This window comes from Symsagittifera roscoffensis, chromosome 3 (assembly GCF_963678635.1).
Source record: "Symsagittifera roscoffensis chromosome 3, txSymRosc1.1, whole genome shotgun sequence".
Taxonomy (NCBI): Eukaryota; Metazoa; Xenacoelomorpha; order Acoela; family Convolutidae; genus Symsagittifera; species Symsagittifera roscoffensis.
The window spans coordinates 71,429,745-71,454,134 of NC_087064.1; the positions used below are offsets into that span (position 1 = coordinate 71,429,745).

The 24,390-nt window shown below is 38.0% G+C and overlaps 1 protein-coding gene across 2 annotated transcripts in view; it reads right to left on the reverse strand.

The window, feature by feature from the left end:
- The window catches only part of LOC134842694 (unconventional myosin-XV-like), a 144,144-nt gene that overhangs the window by 44,927 nt on the left and 74,827 nt on the right, over positions 1-24,390 (reverse strand). The window contains exons 10-23 of one of the 2 annotated variants that reach the window (XM_063859146.1): positions 16,045-16,320; positions 15,405-15,683; positions 15,001-15,132; positions 14,098-14,301; positions 10,688-10,951; positions 10,009-10,269; positions 9,416-9,591; positions 6,737-6,981; positions 4,779-4,918; positions 3,466-4,277; positions 2,947-3,272; positions 1,771-1,788; positions 1,312-1,443; positions 413-683 (exon numbers count right to left, since the gene is read on the reverse strand). In XM_063859146.1, coding sequence (XP_063715216.1) covers positions 413-683; positions 1,312-1,443; positions 1,771-1,788; positions 2,947-3,272; positions 3,466-4,277; positions 4,779-4,918; positions 6,737-6,981; positions 9,416-9,591; positions 10,009-10,269; positions 10,688-10,951; positions 14,098-14,301; positions 15,001-15,132; positions 15,405-15,683; positions 16,045-16,320 — 3,536 coding nt within the window. The remainder of the gene's footprint in view (positions 1-412; positions 684-1,311; positions 1,444-1,770; positions 1,789-2,946; positions 3,273-3,465; positions 4,278-4,778; positions 4,919-6,736; positions 6,982-9,415; positions 9,592-10,008; positions 10,270-10,687; positions 10,952-14,097; positions 14,302-15,000; positions 15,133-15,404; positions 15,684-16,044; positions 16,321-24,390) is intronic. The other variant, XM_063859147.1, reaches the window with a different exon arrangement.

The following is a 24,390-nucleotide window of genomic DNA, read 5'->3' on the forward strand; positions in this document are numbered from 1 at the left end:
AATAATTTAGGCATATTAGACAGTCAGAGTAGCAGAGTCAGATTGGACAAAAATTTTTGTAAAAAGGACAAGAAAACTTTTGAAAAAATCGCGTTTTTTGGCGCGAACTCCCCTTCAAAATTAGTATACATTGGCGGTCGGCCGAAAAAGGGTGGCATAAAATAATACAAAGAGGACCTTTAGGTTGCTGAGGGGGTCGAATCCCTGAAGGCGGAGGGCGTAAAAAATTCGCCCCTATAGGTGAGCTATCAAAATTTTTTTACTAGGCTAGAGAAAAATACTAATTTACTTCAGTTTATGGCTTAAAAAACCGTGCATATTCCTTTCTGCCTAAAATCCTAGTGCCAAGACCAGCTTTTGAAGCAACAAATATCATAACTCTAATTTCGGATACAGGTTTCATGCTGCGTACATTTCATTTAACAGATTGGCCCTTGCATCTTTCACGTCAGGCACACTCTTCACTCTCAGCTCCATCATTCTCTGGACTGCCAATGCTTTCTCCCCCAGAGATCCATTCATGCTACCGTCACTTCCAGAGTCCCCCGAGAGAGCGACTCCTGCTCTTGGTCTGCTGGATCCCTGGTCTCCCCCACTAGACTTCTCCGCTGAGTTTCTTTGGGAGACCGACATTTGCTTCTTGTCCAGATGGTCGCCCAACCCTCGTCCCGCCAGGAAAATACCTTAAATTAAAGGTCAGATTAATTAATTCGCAGAGTACTGAAGTAATTAAAAAAGCTACAATGAGAAAAGCTAGGGGAAAATGGTCTGGCCAATATAGTAACTATTGATCCATCCAAGCCACTAGCAGTAAAAACGGTAAAACATAGCCAACACAGTTATGAAACGGTCAATATACCCAAGGTACCAAAAAATTATAAATAATGCTCTTTAAATTTTCAAGATCGAGTATTTTTTTTACTCTGCTGGAAAAATTACAACTTCCACGTTTAATTCAACGTATTTTTTCCATGAAAATGAGCGCGAAATTTTTTTAGACATTATCTGACAGATATGTAGATCTAAGCCGAAAAGGACAGCAAGAAAAGACAGAAAGTAGAAAAGAACAACAAAGGATTAACCAAGAATAGGACATCAAATTATCTTACAATTGAAACATGGCTACAAAAAGACAGTTAGCTAACCTTTGTTATCTGCCAAAACATGCCAACTATCACGAAGCAATAAGATGTTTTAACTTAGAAAGTCTTATCTCGCTTTCAAACTAGGGCGGTTTTTAACTGAAGAAGAGCGCCGTACTTCTGGCAGTCCTTTTAACCGTACAAAAAAAATCGATCACATTTTTCTGACCTTGACTTTTGAAGTCCTCTGCTACTTTCAAAACATGCCCTGCTTTGTTCTGCTTCAGAAGTTTGACAGAGTTCTTCATTTCTTTCGCAGTCATCTCTCGGGGTTTCCCAAAATCAGAGGCATCCCATTTATCTAAACAAAATTCATCACCTTATAACTTTAGGTTAAAGGGCAGTCTATAGTTAGGCAATTGTTTCATTTCAGGCAGTCCCCTTCGAAGCTTTGTTCAGATTTCAAAATACAATTCTTTCCATGATTGATGTCTATTTTTTAAAAAAAAGTTGCACTTCTGCATTGATACGTTTCATTAAAACACTTCACAAAATTCCTGGACATTCAAAAAATTTCAGTAAGGCGCAAAAAAATTCAGGGAGTGAGTCGAAATATAACTGCAATACATGTTGCAAAAGACTACTTGAACAATGTATAAACTGACTCTAAGCTAAACTACACACTTACATGCTCCTGATTGATGGGCTGAAAGAAGGCAAACGGTCAGTTTAAGATAGTTAGTGCACACAGGCGATGGAACCCTTTGAGGAACTAAGCAAAAAAGTTAAAAAAAATTGTAAATAAAAAATGAAACATAAAATGGACAATAATTGGAAATATTTACAGATTTACCAATTGATCAGAAACTGACCTTACCTTTATTGAATTTTCAAATTCTTTAGTGGTAGATGAAAATTAATATTTTGAAGCAAAAACCTTAGATTAAGTAGATAAAACTGAATCAATGAGTTTTTCATTCTGCTTGGAACTTTTAAACATGTGAAGAAAAAAATGATGTTCAATTTGAAGAAAACACGTCCCGCAAAACGATCGCCGGCGTGAACCAAGTGCTCAGAATTTTTTATCGCGCGTCAAATAAGCTCGCAAAACTAGTGAAAGCTCCCATTGATCCGAAAACAAATTTTTAGCCATAAAAACTTTTAGCGGAAAGTTCTGAAATCCTAAGAGTGTTAGCCTTTTGTGTTTACGAAAGATGACGCAAAAATTAGGTTAACCTTCGAACGCCGCAAAGTTAAAACATAAACCGAAACCATTTAGACGGATTAAAGCTTTTAAGCAAAAAAAAAACAGAAAAGGAAAACGTACAAAGTCAGGGCTAGAAAAACAATGAATTACAGGAATAAATCAAAAACACTTGCTCTCCTATAAAAACTGTTTCCAGCACAAAAAAATCTTAGCTCTGAAAAGTACGCCGACAATTCGTAGTCAGATGAAAGATACGCTAAAAATTGTTTGAAACCAATATTTTCCACTTGTAAAAAAAACAGGTCATGGCCGACTCCACTTTGGGACGTTTGCCGCATCGGTCCTAGTCATTGCGTCTAGGCTAAGTGAACTGATTCAATGTAGACAAGTTGTTTACATGATAAAAGTCAGTTGCGATTTGACAACACGTGACAATCGCGATCGTAAATACCGCATGCGTAATAATTACGTGCGATCAGAATTGACGTTCAAAACGTTACTTAGCAAGCAAACATTTCCGCAAGCAAAACAATTTGAAAATCAATTACCTCGGACTTTTGAAATATCATTGGGACTTTAAAATGGCATTCAGAGTTCTTTACGAAAAGTATCAGACCAGGTTGCAATACCCTTGCTTATCACAATGATAAAACATACCATTTGAAATGACTTTGATGCTCTGAGACACTGCATGCGATGCAGGAGCCACGGGAGCCGGTTTCTTCTGTTTGTCACTGGATCCATTCACATCCCCATTCAGCTCAGCCGTTGGTTCCACTGACTTGTAGTTCGTCTCCTCGCCCTTGATCGCTTTCATTAGTCGATTTACTAGTTGTTGCTGACTTGGCTGTGAGTCATTTTGTTCATGTTGGGATACTACTTTTTCACATTCGTCCTTGACCCCTCTGATAAGGAAGTCGTGATGGGAGGACATGCTGTAGTCTGGCTGAGGATAGTCATCATTCGTGTAGTGAGAGTTCATTCTGAAACCAGATACACTCGACCTGATTTGCTTTTCTCATATAATTAATAAAAACAATTTGGACGAAAACAAAAAATACAGAAAATGTCGATAATGTTTTTATTTCAATGCATAAAGCATAAAATTGAATAAATATCCAAATTCATAGGACAATAATTATTTTTGACAGCAAAATCATGCAAAAATAGCCGCACCTGTTTACACTAGCTGGCTGAGGCGTATTCGTGACATGGTTTTCTTCACCACTCGACTGCATAAAAAACGACAGGTACTCCGTTTCTGCAATAGAGTCAAACACAAATGAGTATCCGGGCAGCTCCTCGATGGCGTAGTCCGGTTCAGCGTTGCCCATCGAATATTGCGACACCTGTGGTTTCAGCATCGACAACGTCCATCCACTACAATTCTCATCTGGTAAATTCAGATAGTGCATCAAATGCAGAACTACTTCTTCACAAGTATCCCACGAGTCAATTTGGGTCAGGTGACTCAAAGAGTCCAGAAGTGAGAGTTCGATAGACGTTCCGAGTAGTCTATCATTTGCTAGCCATTCCAGCCACGTAACAGGACCCCGTCTCATGATCACGTGATTGGTTGCAAGACTACACTTCAGTAACTTCTGCTGACAAATTGACTTGTACCCATTGAACGCCCAGTCCGATACGTATTTCAGGAGGTAGTTTGAAAACTGCGGGCTCGGAGGGAAAGTGTCCAAAAATGCACACATTATAATCCAGGCTCGCTTCTGGTGCATGTTATTTTTCAGTCTCCACGTTTGACTGCACAACTGGATATATGCTTCGTCTCTCAACACAGGTTCGCTTTGGACAATCTTTATAATATAAGCACAGACAACTTTCATGTGTTCCCAACTCAGACTCTCTTCGTACAGACAGTAAAGTAAAGTTTTGTTCAGCATTTCTACCAATGGGAAGTAAGATTCGTGGATTCGCACGTGGTACGGCATTTGAAGCCATTCACGACACTCGCCCCAAATGAGGTCGCCCTAAAAACAACAACACAGTCTTTATTCAACGACTTTTAAAATAACTTCGTGATACTATTTAGATTTAAAGAGTGAATAAACCTGCCGAAGAATAAACCAACCGAAAATGCGCGGAGTATATAAGCCAACCGAAAAATTACGTCACATCAATGGCGTTTACATGACTTTCGTAACTGTTACATAATTGTTACATAATATAACACTTATTTTTGGCTGGTTCATACTTCGACTGGTTTATATAACACTGATTTAAAGTGCGGCTCTCTATTACATCAGTCTGCTCGTAACCTCGAAGATCAATAGTTCATGCGACGACAAATAAGAAAAGGGATAAAATTTGGCTCCTATAGTCAACATGGGTTCATCTTTATTGGGTCGCATTTAGTTTTGTGCAAAAAAACTACCCTTAAAGACTACTTTACGCCGAAAGCTATGGCTCATTTAGCATGGAAAGCGAGATGTCTGTTCCGGATTTCCTTCGCTGGTTTGGATTGAACTGACCCTGAGGTTGATGTTGGTGTACTTGGAGAGGGAGTAGCTGTCTATTCTGTCAGGCAATTCCAGATTCAGAAGTTTGAGAGCCACATTTTTGTGTTCTATCCTAGCCACTGCGTCGTCCTCTACATTAGCCCAGCTCAGATCTATAAAAACAATATTCAAGCATTGAGTCGGTACAGTAAAATAATTCCCTAATAAAGAGTGGTATTTAAGTTAAAATCGAACATTGTGCTAGGGATTTTAGCAGACCGGTTTTTTAGCAGACATATCTTTTAGCAGACTCGGAACAATTAGCAAGCTAGAACACTAACTTCAAACGCGGGATTGGCGATTAGCGACCGCTTGCTACGCCACGTTTCCTTTGTGGGCAGGAGTGTAATTGTACGCGTAAATCTTTGTTTTGACGCTAATTTAGACTATTGTATCTTCAACAATAAAACAGAGGCAGAGCGTGAAACAATCGCAGGCGCGAATGAAGTGTTCAGAAAAGTTTACTGAGCGCCAAACACATAGGCTAAGCGCTTCGCAAACACTAGCGAGAACAGGACAAAAACCAGCTCTATAAAGTGCAATAAAGAAAAAGCACAAATAAGCCTCGCATTAGATCAAATTCGGCTACGTTTCGGATTCGATCTGCGACCTATTAGAGATTATGAGTCACACGCACTAACCACAGACGCTTAATAAAAAACAAACAATGCCACAAATGAATCAGAGAATAGATGCTATGAAACTTCCAATGATACAGATCGTGATTATAGCGAGTGAAGAAATAAGTGAACACTTTTACTTGCAAGTTAGGTTAGAAAAGAAACAAGACTGCTCGTATCAGGGCGAAGCACTGAATGTTCCGACTGCCCTTTAAGGTTTATGGAGCAGCAGTAATAACATAAAAAAATTAAATGAAATAAAATAAAAAAATTTTTTCTAAAATTTGAAATTTTTTATGAAAATTATCCCCCTCACACGCCATATAAAGTACAAAAGGATAGATTTCGTTCCTTGTAATAAATCAATTATGGCAAATAAGCTTCTTCCAACCAATTTGGAACGATTTCTAAGACGGATTAAATCTCCGCTTACGCGTTAAAAGCGCGAACTATATCGCGCGTTAATTGTCCCAAATTGGTCAAAATGGCAATCTTTAAACCCCCATAACTTTACGAAAAATGATCACAGGTGAAATATCTTTTCAAATTTAAGCTCAAGACATCAATACCTTTTGAATGATATAAAAAAATTCCGTCAAAAATGGCTAGTTAAAAAGTCGAAATTTGTCTGAAGAAAAAAAACCCACCCCGAGCACAAATATTCCGTTACTTTCGTATCGAAAGTCGGAACAAAAAGGTTCGGGCTAATTGCGCTAGGGATTTTATCAGACCAATATTTTAGCAGACTGAGAACAATTAGCAAGTCAGAAAGCTAGCTTCAAACGTGGCATTGGCGACTGCTTGCTCCGTTCGTTTCCATTCGGTACGAGTGTTATTATATTGTGCACGTAAATCTTTGTTTTGCCGCTAATTTAGACTGTTGTATTTCTGAAGTTGATAGTTTTCGTGACAAATCGTGAGAATATTTTCTTAAACAGGGAAGCTTGACCCAGAGTGAGCGTGTTTTTACGCCTGTGCCTACATCGTATCTCTAATTCTGTGCCTAGATCGTATCTCAGACCTCGAGATTAGGAGTCTCAGGTTCTAGCATCTGCGCCAGGGCTACTTGCAAATATACAAAACTTAGCCACCAAAACAGCAGCTACAGATGCTATTAAAATCCAATGCTTGGAAATACAGATGTTCCACTAACCGAGAACTTTTATTTGAGAACTGGTTTGGGAAAAAAGGATTCGTAAAATAACACTACGCTTGCTTGTGTAAATAACTAAATCAGAAATTTCATTCTTTCGCTTTTTTCAAAATTGTAGAGAAAAATGAATGTGTTCAGGATTATTTCTCCTCACTCACCACCACTCAGGATCTCCGCCAGGTCCTCGGGCACCACATAAGTCATGGTCTGCCTCGTGGCCCCCATTCTGGCCAAGTACACGTCGTTGGACTGCTGTATGGACGCCTCCAGAGCCCTGATCGCATCCTGCTGAGTCTTGGTCCTGTGTCTGCTCCTAAGTGTCAAGTAGTGCTGTCTCGTTTGCTTGCCTCGCCTGTAGGCCTGCAGTCTAGTCACTGCCCACTTATAGCGCAAATATTTCTGCCTAAAATCACAAATTTAACTAAACTGAATTTATTCCTCGGTAAAGTTTAATCTAGTGCTTTTAACTATCGAGTAATCGAAAACTAAAACAGCTTTTAAAAAACTGAACTGATTGTACTAAATGATGAAATTGGTGCCCATTGAAATCTACTCAGTTAAATATTTTGAAAAGCGTTCAAGCTGATGTCTACTCGGTAAATTGATAATGAATGACTAACGATTTAGCCCATTGCCTGAAAATTAACACGTGATTACAAAATTTCAGGTTTTAGTTAATAAATTGAACTAGCGTGTAACGCACCTCCGGTGCTTCAAACGGATTACTGAAAGTGAAAGTTGCTAATGAATAAAATATATACACAGAGGCGAAACTGCGCTTCGCACCATTTCCGATATAAAACCAGAAAGCCGCTGCAAAATGATCTTTCAAAATGAATCAAGTCAAGACAATCAAATTTGAAAACCACATCAAAAAAATTCCAAGACGAAAACACCTTAGCAGAAAACACTTCAAGCCGAAAAAAAAATCAACAAGACTTAGGACTCAACAAGACAAGACTTAAGACACACACCCTCAAAAATCACACAAATTCATTTGATGGTCAAATGAAACAAAACGAGGCCATCAAGCCGATATAGTATAGGTCAAAATCTATTCAGCCGAACAAAAAAAAACAAAAGCCGAAAAACCGAAAAAAAGTTAAGACAAATAAAAAATTACTAAGTCCTCTCACCCTCAAAACACACACACGCAGACACACATTCAAATTTTTTTGCTCTTCGAAAGACGCGATGAGGCCATTAGGCCGATATAATAAAAGCCGAAACCTATCAAGCCGACAAAAACAACAATTTCTATTCAGATTTTAGAAATTTGTGCAATCCAGAGAGAGCATATTTTTTTCGCTTGTTGAAAGACGCAATATAAGGCCACTAATCCGAAAAAATAGACTCAAACCTATCGAGCCGAAAAATAAACGAGAAAAATGTTGTCATGAAAAACTGGAACGGTAATTTCTATTAAGACTTCAGCAATTTGGCAATCCAGAGAGCATAAAAATTATGTTTCCGTTCAAACGACTCAAAATTGAGCCACTTAGCCGATAAAGTATGAACCGATATAATTTGGGCAGAATAAAGTTTCTAAGCGAAAAAAAAACAAAAAAACAAGAGAAAACAAATGAAGATAGGAAAATACCAGCAGCAGAAGTAAATCAAAACTCTGCAAGCAACTTCACTGTAAATTGCGTTCAGCAAAAAAATATTACGATTTGGCAACAGCCCATAAAAAATAAGCTGACAATATTTTGTTTAAAAAACAGGTCCTGTCAGATTCGAACCAAGGACCTTTGCCGTCCAAGGTGTATTCGCTACCTCCAGACCAAGTGAGTCAGAGAAGGAATATTGAATTTATTATGAACTGAACTTAAACTTACCATTTCTAATTTTGACCATTCTGTGAACAAAATCATTTACGAGAAAAAAGTCTAATAACCGATTGCAATACCCTTGCTTATCGCAAGAGTAAAAAAACGATTGCCAAAACAACAAACAGGGCAATCCAACAACGCTTTTGATTTTCAACTTGAAGGCGTTTTAAACGAAAATGGTCAAATCTCCAAAACTATTGGGTTGCAGATCTTCGTATTTTCAACTCATCAACGAAACCCTAAAATGGCCGGCAGCATACAACTTGACATTCCATATATTTTCAAAAGTCCCTGGTACGCTGGTAGTAAGCTGACATCACCCCACCAAAGGGTCGACCATATCAGTTTCCAAATGCAACACTTTTGAAAGCTTTCTAAAGGAAGAAAAACGTAATACCTAAGAAGTTAAAAGGCAGTGAGCAGTCATATTTGGAGTCCAGGTAAACATCCTGAGAGTAACCTAAGCGCACCCGCTATAGTTTAAAGTACTTCAAACTTTGGGATTTTTTAAATCTTACTTTTTTTTTGAAAAAATTTGAAAAGTAAAAAAACAGCAAATATCCTAAACTAAGATGGTTTGAGCAATCAAACTTGGAAGCAAGATCTGCAATTTTTAACTTCAAGTTTTCTCAAAACTTTAGAAAAAAAATCACTTAATCGTCGTGTCTTGCAAACTAAAAGCCATTAGGTGTTCATAAATTGAGGCCAAAATCGCAACTCCTGGAGAAACCCTGACACCATCCCACTACTGGGTTGCTAATTTTAAACTTGGTGAAATGAACACTGAAATCAAACGGCAAAATTGAAAAAAAAATTCTGAACCATAGCAATATACCATACAGCTTAGCTTAACCGTGTGAAAATTCTTTTATTAAACATGCAAAAATAATACGTTGAAAAAACTTGGCTAGATATTGAAGTCGGCATTCAAATATACCTTATATAATGGACACATAATAGATTGAACTGTTCCGCTTATTCACGTTTAATACTTGATTTTCCTACTTGGCAGAGTATTGTCGGAAGTATTTCTGAATCACAATAGCCGACTGTCGTTTCAGCAGAAACTTCTTTCTCAGAGCCACACCTCTGGCCCATGACTGGATTCTGGCAGCAGCTGCCCAAGTGACCCGATTGCGCTCCACTTCCAGGAATCGCTCAAGATCTTCGCGCATAAACACCTTCAGAAACATGTTTAATATAACCAAATTGGTACACGTTTGCCAATCGCATGCGTTAATGACTTAGTTTTTTATGTTTCCGAGATTCAATTTAACCAAAATAATTTTAAACTTTTGGCTCAATGCTACCAAACTTTTCTTAGAGCGAAAAAAAAAAGGTAGACAAAGCGTTTCAATTTTTTCGAATATCTGCGCTCGTTAGGGTTCGAAACTCCAAATCAACTCCTTTATGAAGAAATTTCCGGAAATCATAAGCAAGATTATATGTATCACAACACTTCTAGCAAATAGCAAGAATATTTCTAGAAATAACCATAGAAATTTTCTCGATATTTGCAAAAATACTTGTAGCAATATTATTGAATCAAATATCACAGAGACTAAAAAAAATTATTGCAGTCAAAGCTAAATATTAACCTTGGTAAGACCCAGTTGAAACTGCTGATTGTATTTTGGATGCAGTCCTTTTAGATATAGTTCACATATTTCCCTCGCTTGCATAGTACGGGCGACGTTCCTGGACCCATAGAGTTCCAGCATCAGACATCTGTACCGGTTGATGAAGGCGGCGAAGTACATGCGGATAGGGTATCCTAGTTTTCGGATCTTGATTGTTTCCAGGATTCCCAAGTAGTTGAGCTGTGCAACTACTAACTGTCTATCGAACTCTTTGTGACTCTAAAAAACAAACCATCATCAAGAAGAAATAACTTCAAGGTTTTAATAGCAGAATACTTATAAGAGTAAGACTAAGCTAAAACTGTTACCAAGCAAATAGTCCCAGAAAAAAGTGTTAGAACTTTGGCAGAGATTTCATACTTATTTTGTTACAGACTAGATCTACCCTGAAGCATAAATAATTTTCACAATTGGTTAGTGATGTTTAATACGACTGCTTTTTACAATAAGAACTTAGGCTCAATATTCAGAAGCAGTGCCATTTAACAAAATCAATTCTCAGCAATTTTCAAAGCGCAGAAATAGATTTTAAAAATTACCTTTCGCTGAAATTTTTAATACCATTAATTTGGAATACCTTGCAAAACAATCGTTTTTGCTGCCAATTTAAAAATTTACTCCACGACTGAACTTTTACCTTTGTGTTGTTGGGTTTGATGCAGCGGACAAAGAAGGGATTGCAGTGTCCGATTACTGTGATCAGATTGCTGAGGGAAGTCTGGAATTTTGCAGCCACCGTTGGCGCCTTTCTTTTGCTCAGTGCTCCTTGGGACCTGGTGGTCGCTTGAGTTTTCGTCACTTTTCCCGATGCCACTAACTTAGCAATGTCACCACCCGACCGATGGCCGATTGTGCGGTCTAGCTCGAAGGTGTGCAGCTCAGCAAATATTTCACTCACCAACTAAAACAAAATTTAAGCCATTGATGTGGCAAACTTTGGGGTAATATACAAATATCTGCAATATACTTCAAATTTACCCACATTAAAACCAAAAAAAAGAAGTATGAACTTTTCTACAAGCATCAAAAATGGTGATTATTTGAAAAGTTGACCACTTTCAAAAAAGGGAAAAAATAAAATCTTCGCTTGAAAAAACTATTATTTTTTCAACTATTATTTTTTAAAAACTATTATTTTTTCAACCAAATCAACTCGATTTGATAAGATTAAAATCAAATCATCTACAAAGAGGCAAAGTTTTTTTCGCAAGCCATTCCAAAAGGCTATAAGGATCTACTTAACAATCTCCACCCCTTTCAAGAAAAGGGGGGATTGTTAGGTAGATCAAAATGGTCGATTTTTCGACCAATCAGAATGCAGCAAAATTAGAATTCTCAATAGAAAGCTGTGCTAATTAACTGTAATTTTTATTTGTAGGGGTGAGGGTTCGTAAGTAGTTACCATACGGGGGGGGATTGTTAATACAGAGTAAAACTCAAGAAATAAAGAGCCTCCTTCAAAATGAATTGAACTCAGAGCATTACGTTCTTAAGAGCTCAGAGAAAAAATGAATTCAGCCTACTAATAATTCACATCGCTAATTCAAGAATCACGGTCACTAACATTTCATTCAAAAAGGCATTTACTTGCCACAATATTGAAAAAAAATCGCCTCGAACATACAAATAGAACAGGCAGCAGCTATAATTTAGTTCAAATGTAATGAAATGAAAAAACATACGCTTCAATACGCGGATATAAAACTTTTTCGAGAATTATATATTTTAGACTCTTTCCAATTTATTTAATGGCTTTAGAAACCAGTTATCTAGTGTTATAAAGGTTCAGCATGCATTAATCTTAATAGACTAAAAAAGCGGATGACCTAGACTAAATTGTGATACGCTATTTTTTAAATAAGTCTATCGACTCTTTACACTACGAAACTAAAAGTCATTCGCGTTTTTTCACGCCGAAAAATTCTTAATTGCATATTTTGAATTCCTGTTTTGTCTGAAGTATGAAACGGGAACAAAACGACAATGAATAACACAGCATATATGCAAAAGATGATATACAACACAGCCGAAGTACAAACCAGCCGAAAATACGTAAGTGTTATATAATATTTATGAAACAGTTAAGAAAGTCATGCAAATTTCATTGATGTGACGTAACTTTTCTGCTAGCTTATTATACTCTGCGCTTTTTCGGTTAGTTTAGTTCGGCTGGTTTAATTTCATATGGAAAAACTCGTAGCAGGAAGCAGTCTGCAAGTAAAAATGCGGGTCACTTCTGTTATACGGCCAAAAATTATCAAATTATTAATTAAGCTGCTTTATTGAGAATTCAAATTTACTTCCGCTGGAAGCAATTCCAACCAATTAGATTGGTTCTTTTCGGCGAGAGTTCTCATGCTTGAAGGACCGAATGCTTGAAAAATTTCAGCCAATCAAAATCGCTAATCGATTTTGGAGAAAATATGGATTTTTCCTAAACTCACTTTGAGTGCAGCCTACCTAGATGCGTTCAAAAATAGCCGCATTTAATAAAGAAATTGAATTAAAACATTAATTCGTAATTAACAGCATACAAACTCAATCCCGTATTAAAAATGTGTAAACTACTTTTATTTAGGAGGGCCTTTACGGTAAGTCACTTAGGGAGGGGAGGGGGGGGGGGTTGTTCAGTTGATCCGGCGTTGAATGATTTCAACTTCAGCGAACTCGGTGTTCTGTCAGTTGGGCCTTCCCGGTCTCGGGTCGTGGCAGTACCACTGTTCCGGAGTGCGGCCAGTATTTAGACAGCCGCGTATTCATACTGGTCAGTATTTAGACAAATACTGTTTCAACCAATCAGAATCGAGAAAAAACATAAATAATCCAAAATAAATAATAATTATTTATTAATTTCTTCTTTGTCTCGATTCTGATTGGTTGAAACAGTATTTGTCTAAATACTGACCAGTATGAATACGCGGCTGTCTAAATACTGACATGTAACCCACTGTTCCGAAGTACAACAGTGCCGAAAAATAAAATGATGTTCTACAATGCCGAAAATATTTTAATTACTGTTTTTACTCATCCCAAATCACTGACAAGTAATACACTTCAAATGGACGGAAGTTGAAAAAACATAATTGGCCATTTTAATTCTTAAACAAACAAAAGTTCCCCTCGCTGGGTCATAATTTTTTCTGAACAAACATTTAACTCATCAAATAGTGAATTTTTCTCTGAAACAAAGCAGTATTCACTTCACACATAATTGCCAACAATTCACAAACAACTCAAAATTTTCAAATATCATCATTTTTTGGGGATCTATTAATAATCTTCCCCCTTTTAAGAAATAGATTAAATAGATTAAAACAGTCGAATTTTCGACCAATCAGAATGCTGCGAAATTAGAATTCACAATAGAAAGCTCTGCGCTAATTTACTGTATTTATTTAGAGGGGGAGATTGTTAAGTAGATCCCTTTTTCTGAACTGTTGAACGCATCTTCAGTTTCGGCACCAGTAGCGTGCCGAGGGGGGGGGGGGTGCGACTAGCCCCCTTCAAATCTGGTTGCCAATTTTTTCCAAAGTCTTTACGACATCCATTTTTGGCAAACCAGCCTCAAAAATTTTCCAAAATCGCCAATATAACTTATTTTGAGGGGGGAGAGCGCGCCGAAAAAACGCAATTTTTTGGACAACCTTTTCCAAAAAAAGTGCTTAAAACGCCTTTTTTGGGTTTTTTGAAAAATTTGCCTGCGGCACAGAAATTTTTCACAAAAAGGTTCCTTATAGTATCTTCGGAGAGCTCGGGAAAATCAAATTGATTGACCTAAAAAAACCGACCCATTGGTGTTTTTACGGCTGAATAAATAAGAAGATCCCGCTGTCTCTACAAGAGTTTGGATCTACTTAACAATCGCCCTTCCTTTGGTATCTACTTGAGAATTGCCGCCCCTATAAATAAAAGCAGTAAATTAGCACTAGAGAGTTGTATTTAAAATTCGACTTCTGCTGTAATCTGATTGGTCAAAAATTTGACAATTTAATCTACTTAACATTTGTCCCCTTTTCTTGAAGTATATCCAAGTGTTTTTTTACTAACGGGATGAGAGCTGTCGGCCAGCAGGCAGAGTGTCTCGAAGCGCAGTCTGTCCTTGTTCTTCTCCAGGAGTCCGGAGGCGGAGTAGCTTACTGGACCTGCGTAGTGTCTCACTGTGAACTGCAGCTGTCTCAGTCTGTCCACCTGGAACGCCTCACTCTCCGAGTGCACCTGACTCGCCTTCTCCAAAAAGGAACTGTCACTCGCCTGAAACACATTTCATGGATATTGTTAACAATCCCACCTCCCCTATGGTACCTTGTATACTTGAATTTTGCATACGAATTTTGTATATGCTTAACTCCCAGTGGTAAATTAACAAATCTACCAGCCTACCCCTTTAAATGACTAGATCAACGGTATAGTGCAAACTATCTAACTAATAACGAATGCGGGAGAGGGGGGGGGGTTGTTGAAGAAATTTGAAAGTAAACTTATTCAATATCGAGATCACTTTCGACCAGAATGATTTTTTATGCATAAATTTAAATTACGCGACATCTACCCTCTGAATTTTCGATCAATTTATCATCAATTATCGCCAAGTCAAACTGTTAAACAAATTGAACGTTTACAAAGCTCCAGCTTGAAAAACGAAAAAAAAACACCACTGACGCCTTTTAACAGGTTTATTTTTTTAAACAAGAGTCTTGAATGTGCTTTAATAAAACTGCTGAAAAACTAACAAATCGTCTTCTTAGACTTGAGCTGCTCACAGATACTAAAACATGATGATTATTTGTGACACTTGATTTTGTGTGGAAAAAACTATCAAAAAGAACTAAAGCACCCAAAGACTTGTGTGTTCGGAGCAATTAAACTATCTTAAAAAATTTTCACGTCAATTTCATTCCATATAGTTTACTAAAAATTAAAAACGGTGATATTTATTTGATAATAAAGTACCTGAGGGAAGTTGCTTTGGTCATCCAATATATGCAATAATCCAGTTGGCTTCTTGCTCATGAGCTCTATTGTGACAATGTTATCCTTGTAGTCCAAACTGTGCCACTCAATGCGCTCTCGCTGGTACTCCATCTGCAGAATAAAATCACCAGTCAATTTTTATCAAACTCAATAACAATTCAATTAAATGTTATATAATATTTTGCAAAGTACTCTCCTAATTTCAATTTATATTTTGCCGATTCAATTTAAATGCGCACAAAAGATTAACTATTTTACAATATTTGCAAAAATCACAGCTAAATGGAGCAAAAATTACAGCCTTATTTTTTTCGAATTGAAAACCTATTTGATTCAATTATTTTTGCAGTAACGATTCGAGGTCAATTTGAAAAGAAACTTGCCTGCTCAGTTTTGAACACACTGCGAATGAACACTTGCTGGAGGGACTCATTGGCATAATTTATGCACAACTGTTCGAAACTGTTCTTGGGAACCACTTCAAACCCAAAGATGTCCAGGAGATTAATTGCTGGAGCATTCAGTGTCTTGCCTATCGTTTTGTTCACTTTCTGTACCAGCCATTTGAATAGATGGGCGTACAGGGCCTTTGCGATTCCGTCTCTCGCTTCAATCGCCTCTTCTATCTTCAAGGCGGTGAAAATTTTCTCATCCCGGGTTTCCTAGTAAAAACCAATGTCAATGAAGCAGATCCGCAAACATATGCCACAAAAAATCATACTATTAGCTACTTAGTTTCTGTCAATCTTATTCTCTTTCCAAGAATTCGGCCCTTATATAAATAACTAAAACTCCATCTCGGATTTCTGGTAATTGGCCAAAATGCCTCAAATTCTTCAATTGATCAAAAAATCTCCTGTGAGAAAATTCTTGAATCGATCAAAAAAAATTTGTAGGCTCATGAAAATTTGATCGTAAAAACCTAAGCTCGCGAAACCAAAGGCTTGCTATATCATATTACATCTAATGGTCACCAAACTATAATCTTGGGTAAAAAAACCAATAATCTTGAGCAACACCAACCGTCACTCTGTACGTGATGTCATCCACCAAATCACTCGGCTTGACCTTCAACAAGGACGACACCGCGTGAACACATGTGTCCTCCTTCACTTTCGCATCGTCCCCGTCTTCCCCCTGAGTGACAAACTGCACATTGCCCAGATGGAGAATAGCGGCCAGGATGGAGAAGATACCGTCTTGTTCCGTCTGGGAGATGGAGAGCACGTCCATGGCTGAGATGAGTCGCTGAAAGTCCTCGAAGTCATTCTTGCTCACACAGCTCAAATCGCCACCAGCCTAGAAAACAATACACGTTACAGCTTATTCACTTATCCTAACAAGGCATGGTCTCACGAAGTGCTTAGAAATAATGCATTGCTTTAAGTCTTCCAAAAGAATATGACAACAATTGATAACTTAAATGGATAGCATTATATTAATAATTCATATTAACTTTATTACTCGCTTCAACAAGACAAACTTCAGTAGTATAGTAAAAGTGGCTAGGAAAATGACGACTTTTAACCCCCCCCCCCAAAATTTGTTGTGCCGTTGTACTTACCACTTTTAACCCCCAAAGGAGTTAAAGCCCCTGCTTTTTCGGGCACGCATGTTTTAAGGGGGGTTAAAATTGGTAATTTTCCAGCCACTTTATGGAAACGGGAAAGGAATTAAGTTTTGGTTGGTGCATGTTTTCCCTTTGACTTTGACAGTTCAAACTTTACTGCGCGCGTTATATTGTGGATTATTTTGTAATCTTTATCGCCACGTGTGGAATTTAAAAAAATGCTGTGATATTGGTAAGTTTATATTGTTGTTTTGAATACCCCCCTCCCCCTCACGATTAGAGTTGTTGATTATTTCACTTTTCGGTCAAAAGAACAATTTTGAAAAGCTTTATTTCCTGAATGAAAAGTACTATAAAGCGAATCATTTACATTTATAATCAGAAGTTATTTAGTCAGAATCGTCTAATATAAAAGCACGTCGATTTAAGCACCGCCGTTTAGGTGGTCTAATTTCTTCCCGCTCGTTTTCTTCTCGAGCTTCAATGTCCAAATAGGGGCAGTTGTACGCTGCTGGTTCTGACTCATTTTGCCCACTTAGCTGGTCGAAATCTACCAAATCCTGTTCTAGCTCTTGATCAGTGTATGTGGGTTGGTTGAACCCCATATCTGGTGGAGTAAAAATATCCACATAATACCCGCCCTGCGCTTCTATATCTTCAGCCAAATCCTCCCCACTTCCGTTATCGGTGGGAGTGGGGACCACGGCGTCGTCGTCTACGTCGTATTCGCCCCAGTCCATGGTGCGCCCAATTTCTCTTATGAACATATCCTCACGCAAACGTTTATGTCCGAAAGGACTAGTAGTTACTCTGTCTGCATGTATATAGCGCTTATTGTCAAATGCGCTCAGGGAAATTTTATTCGTTATTATGGTTTGTAAATTGTGATTGCAAGAATTTATCCTCACATTTTCTGACCGGACCAGCGAACAGTAAGTCAATGTTTGTTTAAATTTATTATGGGTTAGCTCCATTTTCGAATATTTAGAAATACCTTTCGCGCTTTTTTTGTCCATGTCTGAAACAAAAATACAATCAATTTACTTCAAATTTTTAACAGTTTTTTCTCTTTTCCACATAAATACCTCCATTCCCCCCCCCCCCAACCCTCACTACATAATCTTATGATTTGTTTTTGTTGCCCTTTTCTAAAATGGTAAAAGAAAAGAAAAAGAAACTTACTCGAAGAAATAATGCTGTACAGTTTGGGTTTTAGTTCGACGTACTCCTGTATGATCTCCCCAGCAAACTCGTCCTTGAATTTCAGGGTAACGCGCAAATTCTCGTTGGTGTAGAGGGGGTGGGTGGCTGGTAGATTTGAAAAGTCAAAATGATTTCGCAGTTCATGGTTTTTCTCAATTTCATTGTAGAGATCTTTGCTGCGGATTTCATACAGGAACGAATCAGTGTCCGAATATAAAAGAGTAGCGTCAAAATTTTTCTTGATTATGTTGTAATGGAACTGGAACATGTAAAATTTTGCCAAATCTAGTATCGTTGCACCAACAATTGTGGGCTTATCCCATTTAATGTTCACAGGTTTTGAGGTTACAGATACAAAGTGTTGGTCAATAATTTTTATACTGCTAAATCTTTTTTTCCTTGATAAATTTTGCAGTTCTTCAGCATTGCGAACAATATCTACAATAAGTCGATTCCTTTTTGATTCGCAGAATTTTCCAAACGCACTATTTATTATTTGCTTGAAGAAATCTTGTTCAAACTTGTTAGTAGCTTTTTTTCGGAGCTCAGTGTTCAACTGAACATATGGTGCAATAAATTTTTCTTGTCTAAACTGCAGTACTCGATTAACTTTTTCAATTTTCAAACCAAGTTTGACATAGAGCTGAAGTGTTAGGTAGTGTACAGTATAGTTTTTCTTTGGAAAGAAGTTTTGTATGAGCTTTGGCGTAGTGCCCACTTTATCCGAAATGTTCATTTTTTTTCAACATGTCCAATTGAAGCTCACTGAGCCACATTTTGGACACAACTTCTTTTGTTGGGGCGAGTGGGTAATCCGAATGTGCATCATGCAAATGATCGGGGTATAAAAGATCGACGTCCAAAATGTATCCAATTTCGGATTCTCTGCTCGTGTTGAGAATTTCGGCTATAGTAACTTGGTCATTAAACTCGAATGAGTTAAGTGGAAGAGGAAATTTTTCCATAATCCCGCCATATAAATTGTTCGCGTCTATCATGAAGAGGAAAGTGTTAGGCTGTTTAGGGTCGTAATTTTTCACAAATTTATTGTTGGCGGAAACAAGTCTTTTTTCAAACACACTTGCAATGCCCCCCCTGATCAGGTTTTCTGCCATATCCAAGTGCTCCCTATTAGTGAGCAAATGGAGGTCAGCCTTGCATGTTCGCAAAAATGCATCCCCTGAGAGATTGCTAACCGTGAAATATTGAGCACAATCTAGCTTATATGTTTCATAACACACTCGTCTAAACTCTTCAAAAACGCATGCAAGAATCAAGGTATCAGTTGTTAGATACAAATCGCTGTATTCGCCCAAAGTCTGACAACCGAAACGAGTGTACACTAACCATGCATGTTGGTATTCTTTTTCACTGACACTAACAACACCTCCTTGCAGCGTGTTGGTCCACTTGTCGCGTGCAGGTAGTCCATCTTCTGTGTATCTTGCATGGCTGTCAACATACGAGTAGGGGAAGTAACCTTTTTGTCGAATCAATGCTTTATCTTCTTCCGGTCGGGTAGCAAAGTGGTTATTGAGATATATGAACTTTTCCACGGGTAGATTTCGAGCTAGCTCATCGAGTGAGCTGTTCATAAATTTACAACTGTCCACAAAACGGATTTCTTCGTAGACATGTTGGACATTTCCTTTTTCGTTAGTGTACGATCTAATCCACACTTTCATTGTAAGTGAAATAAATTTTTCGTCATTGAGAGGAATGACCGAGAAGGTGTTTCTGGTATTGGTATCTTGCAGACTCTTCAGTACATGGTGCAAATCATAATTCTGGAGATTGTGGGCAAAGACAGGGGTGAATTGTATGGTACGTCTCAGGAAGTTGCATTTGTTGTGAGCCCATCCGAGGAATGATCCATCGAAATGATTATGGTCCAAAACTTTCGCGTTAGTTTCGGAGAATTCCTCTTCGCAAATCCAGCATTTGTCACTGTCTTCAAGAATAGTGGTGCTTCCGAGGTAGTTCGGCTATCGTCGTTTTTTATTATGAAAGTCACGCGCCAATACTTCCAGCATTCGAACGAATTTAGTCATGGCGTCCACTCCTCGATGAAGTGAAAAAAACGCCGGTTTCGGGTTTCCAGCTTCCACAACGACAAGGCAAAAACTGCTGGGCTTATGTTTTTCAATCACGGTTGTGCTCGAGCAGGTAGGATTATTTCTCACCGTCTCCACCTTCTCCAGCACAGACTCCAAATCAAAGTAAACCGCGAATGGGCTATAGCTTCGAGCACCGATGTTTTTGAAGCCTACGCTGCTCTTGTCAACATTTGGCATGGTAACGATTGCTGGTTCGTTCCCCATGCAGATTAACTGGTGGCGCTCAAGTCGTTCCTCAGATGAACACCGGTGTCAGCAATTTCGGCACAGCATGTTTCTCGATCTCAGTTTTCTTTTTTGCATTTTGCTCACTAGCTTGTTCAGGTCTTTTATCACGACGTAGTGATGCGTGCCCATATCGTTTAGAAGCAGCAAATCCACAACAAAATTAGTCTGATATTTTGACACTCTCAGGGGTAGAAGAGTCTTTTCATTGTACCTAGAGAAAAATTTTGAATGATATTTTTATAGTAATTTTTAGTGTCATCATAATAATAATTCTTCAACGAATGTGCAGCCAACCATTTGTTCTGATGTGCATAGATACAGCTTCACACCAATAAAAAAAAAGATTTGATTAAAACTTCAACTAACCTGAAGACATTCACTTGCACTTCATTCAAAATTTAGAAGCGTGCAATAGCCGGTAGTCCCATTGGGTACACAAAATCACCAGTTGGCTCGTGCGCTCTTGAGTTTCTGCGATAATCATAGAAGCTCGCTTTCTCCTCCTCTCTACTCTGCATCGTACGAAGAGTGAGCGGGATATTGTTCTGCCGATGATACTCAGCAACGAAGCAGTACTCAAAGCATCGATCGTCTTCATAATTGCGAATATTCAACAAGAAGCGTTTGAGTTTCAGTAGATCGGCTGGTAGTGGCAAGTACGATGAACCCCTGATCGGTGCAGACTTCACCATTCTTAGGACAATCTTATCAATCCTGCGGATTCTCCAGCCACTACCATGAGACGCATATTGATGGACAGTAGACAATATTTGGTCTACGCAATCATAGAATTGGTCCTGGGTCCATCCTTGAACGTCTACAGCAAGCATTTTGCAATTGGCGAAGATGGTTATTACTTCTTCTGTGCCATCTGCCTTCTCTTTTTCAAGAGTTACTTCTGCCGACAATTGAGCTTTCTGAGGCTCATAAATAGTATTTTGAAGTATCAGCTCTTCGATTTGGTCTCTCTTGGTCACGAATAGCGCTAGTAGGTCCACTTCCGTTTCCATCGGCACTATATCGTATGTCCTGACTGCTCCATCAAAAGCTGTCTCAGGCTGTATAGAAGTGAGGATTTCTCGGCTCACATCCCATGCTGGCAGACCGTGTTCGTTTAGCATATGCGTAGCATATGCGCGATCATTTTGGAACACATTCATGTCGTAGAGACAAATTCTTCTTTCTTCCGTTTCATTGATTGTTTTGTGACGCTCCACGACATGTTCCCAAATGACGCGAAGTGACTTATCCTCTAGTTCACAGTGACCACAGATGTAGTCGAGTTTCACAGGATCAATCTTGTGAACAGCCATTAGATGTTTTTTGAGGCTTCGCCGGTCACTCAGTTTTTTTTGGCAGAGATTACAGGGTACGACTTTTGTAGACATTGCGAGGTGGTTGTTTTTTGAGAATTTCGATATTTCGGAGAGCTAGGTTCAAATAAAGCAGATACTGGTTTACAAGTCAAAAGAGATCAAGTGATTTTCCGTTTGTTTTACGACTGCTATTAAATCTGTTTAGATTTTCAAACTTTTTTTTATCGTTTGCTTAATTGCCAAACAAGGAGTGGTTTCCTAAGGTGGAGCTTAGATTAATAAAATCGAGAGGGTGCGCCCAAAATACTCTCAGATACATCAAAGGAAACAACTTCGGCTCTTTAGATAAACCTATAAAATAGTCTCATAAATCAACCAAATTTTCTGAATTAACCACAAAGTTCCTAAACAAGTTGTGTAGCTTCAAACAATTCATCGGCACTCAATTCAAAAAGACCTCACCCGAGTAGACCTAAGCCAGCAGAGTGAAATGAAAGCCTTACACCGAATGTAGTTAATCATCAATTGAGCTGTCAAAGAAGTGATAAAGCTTCATATCATGATTTTTTTAAAAATTAAATAATGGGAATTTTTCATGTCAAACTTCTGAAAATCGAAAAAATCAAACAGGTCAATTTATTCTTTTTTGATTTTTTTTTGTTTTTATACAATCGCTGGAATACTTTAAACAATTTCGGAAAAACTTTCAATTTTTTTTTCTAAACAATGAACCCGACGTCTCTGACCTTCCTTCTAATACGAACTTTGCATTTGCAGTCCATTCAAATCAGAACGAATTTTGTTCCCAATCTCCTGCCAATGGTCAGCCACATTACCACGTTCTTATCGAAGTTACAAAAGAATGCACTGAAGCAGTTAACAAGATGACCTTAAAATCTTTTATTGTGCCTTGCCTCCTTTCATCCTTTAAATGTTTGATTATGTGGTGCAGCAAATATCATCTATCAGGACCACTGATGGAAAAAATGAAATTGGCTGTTAACTACAATTCGACTAACAACCTTGACACCGCCGGAGTTTCTTTGCGAAAATGATTGCCACAGATTTGCTTTGCATCACAGACTCGATCCATTCAAACTCAAACTGATCTAATTACTAATGTAACCATTGAACGTTTTATTCGAATTTTGAATGGGGATAATGCTGCCGAATTTCCAAAATCATTGATATTATTTTGAGTGGGTATGGTCGATTAGAGATTGATTCAAATACTTGTTTGTTAAATTTATAATGGAGAAGAAATACAATTTTTGAAAAAAAATATATCTGAGATAATTCCAGCGGTATGTGTTCTAGCAACCATAAAACATTTTTTTAAAAAAAAAAATCATTTATAAATCATTAAAGAAATGCAACAGTATCACAAAGTTATAACATCATATGTTTAGCAAAACGCATCATGTCATGATCGTTAACCTTGAAACCTATAGGAAATTTAGAAGAAATTATAACATGAGGCAACATAAATACAATAAAGTCCACACAAGACCGAGTTAGCTGATTGGATTGGCTTATTCATCAGTATTTGGTTTCCCTCATGGATAGAACGTCTCATATTTTTGTATACATGTGGATAGTTGTGTAGACTTCGTCCAAGAGGATCTGCAAAAAAGATTTGACCACCAGCTTGAGCAAACAGTAACCAATGAGTTCCTGGCTGGTCTGAGTTTGCTGCGTTGACTATCATGAAAGTATTGTCACGTTTCAATATTGTATTAAATGCTAAGTTAGCGGGAAAAATGCCACGAAATCGATGTTTCCAATGTTTGCATCTGTTAATAAGCTCAATAATCTGCAAATTGTCCATTTTTCCCCGATTCAATTCATTAGAGTGTTTTTAGCCATTTTTCTATCGGAAACGCACGTAAACTGTTGATGCACGCTCTCCCATGAAAAGTAACTCTACATTTTCCCCCAGCGGTGCATCAAACTTCAGTTCTACTGAAATGGTGCAATTGGTCAATTCAGGATGAATAAAGTCGTGTGAAGCCTCCTGAGTAGATGTGAGATCAAATGCCATAATATAATGATTGTGATAATTAGCCAAACTGATTCCATGACTATTGTTAAATACAAAGTCTAGAGCTTCCAATGTGTTATAGTATATTCTTTTGTTATCAGTCGTTGACACAGGAGTTCCTGCAATGGGTAGGCCGTTTCGGTAAACAATGATTTCATTCAGCTGAAACTTTTGATAATGAAACGGGTTTGTTCGGTTAGTACCCAGGTAAGCTGTATTCGAGCTCATTGCCAAAATCATTCGACGAACTGGCTCTTTGGCAAAAACGTCTTCTTGTCGCCAACTTTGCACACCAGTTGTGGCCAAAAAGGTTCTTGGTAAAACTTCAATATAATTGTATATTGCAGGTGTTTTCAACAGAGTTTTTTCTATCGATGATAGTACAAAATCTGTTACTGTCATTTTGCGCACATATAGGTTAGCCTCAGTGATTTGGACTTGGTAATGTTTAGTAGCGTGCTCAGACATAATAACAAAGTCATTAGGAGATCGTCTCAGAGAAAGTCTTATTGTAACACCGCTGATAAGATGTTTGTCGCATGATAAAAAATCACAGGCAATTTTACCAAATAATCGGAATTCGCTTGATGCTGCTACGATTCGCTTACGTTCAGCGACATCTTCAGCTCGCCCATTAGCACCATCAATACCTGATGGATTATCTTCATAATAATAGCCTTGACAAGCAAGCCACGTTTTCTTTGCATCAATACCGTGAGAAAATTCTGTCTCAATGAAACTCTTATGGGCAAAATTGGCATTAGTTGTTGAAATTTTTTCTCCATTCAGGGACATGGTGCATTCAGAAAATAAAGATGAAAGTGGATTATTAACCAAATATGGTGCGTCTCGTTGCCCTGCCTCTGTGGCGTGAGTTCGCAGTACATTACCATT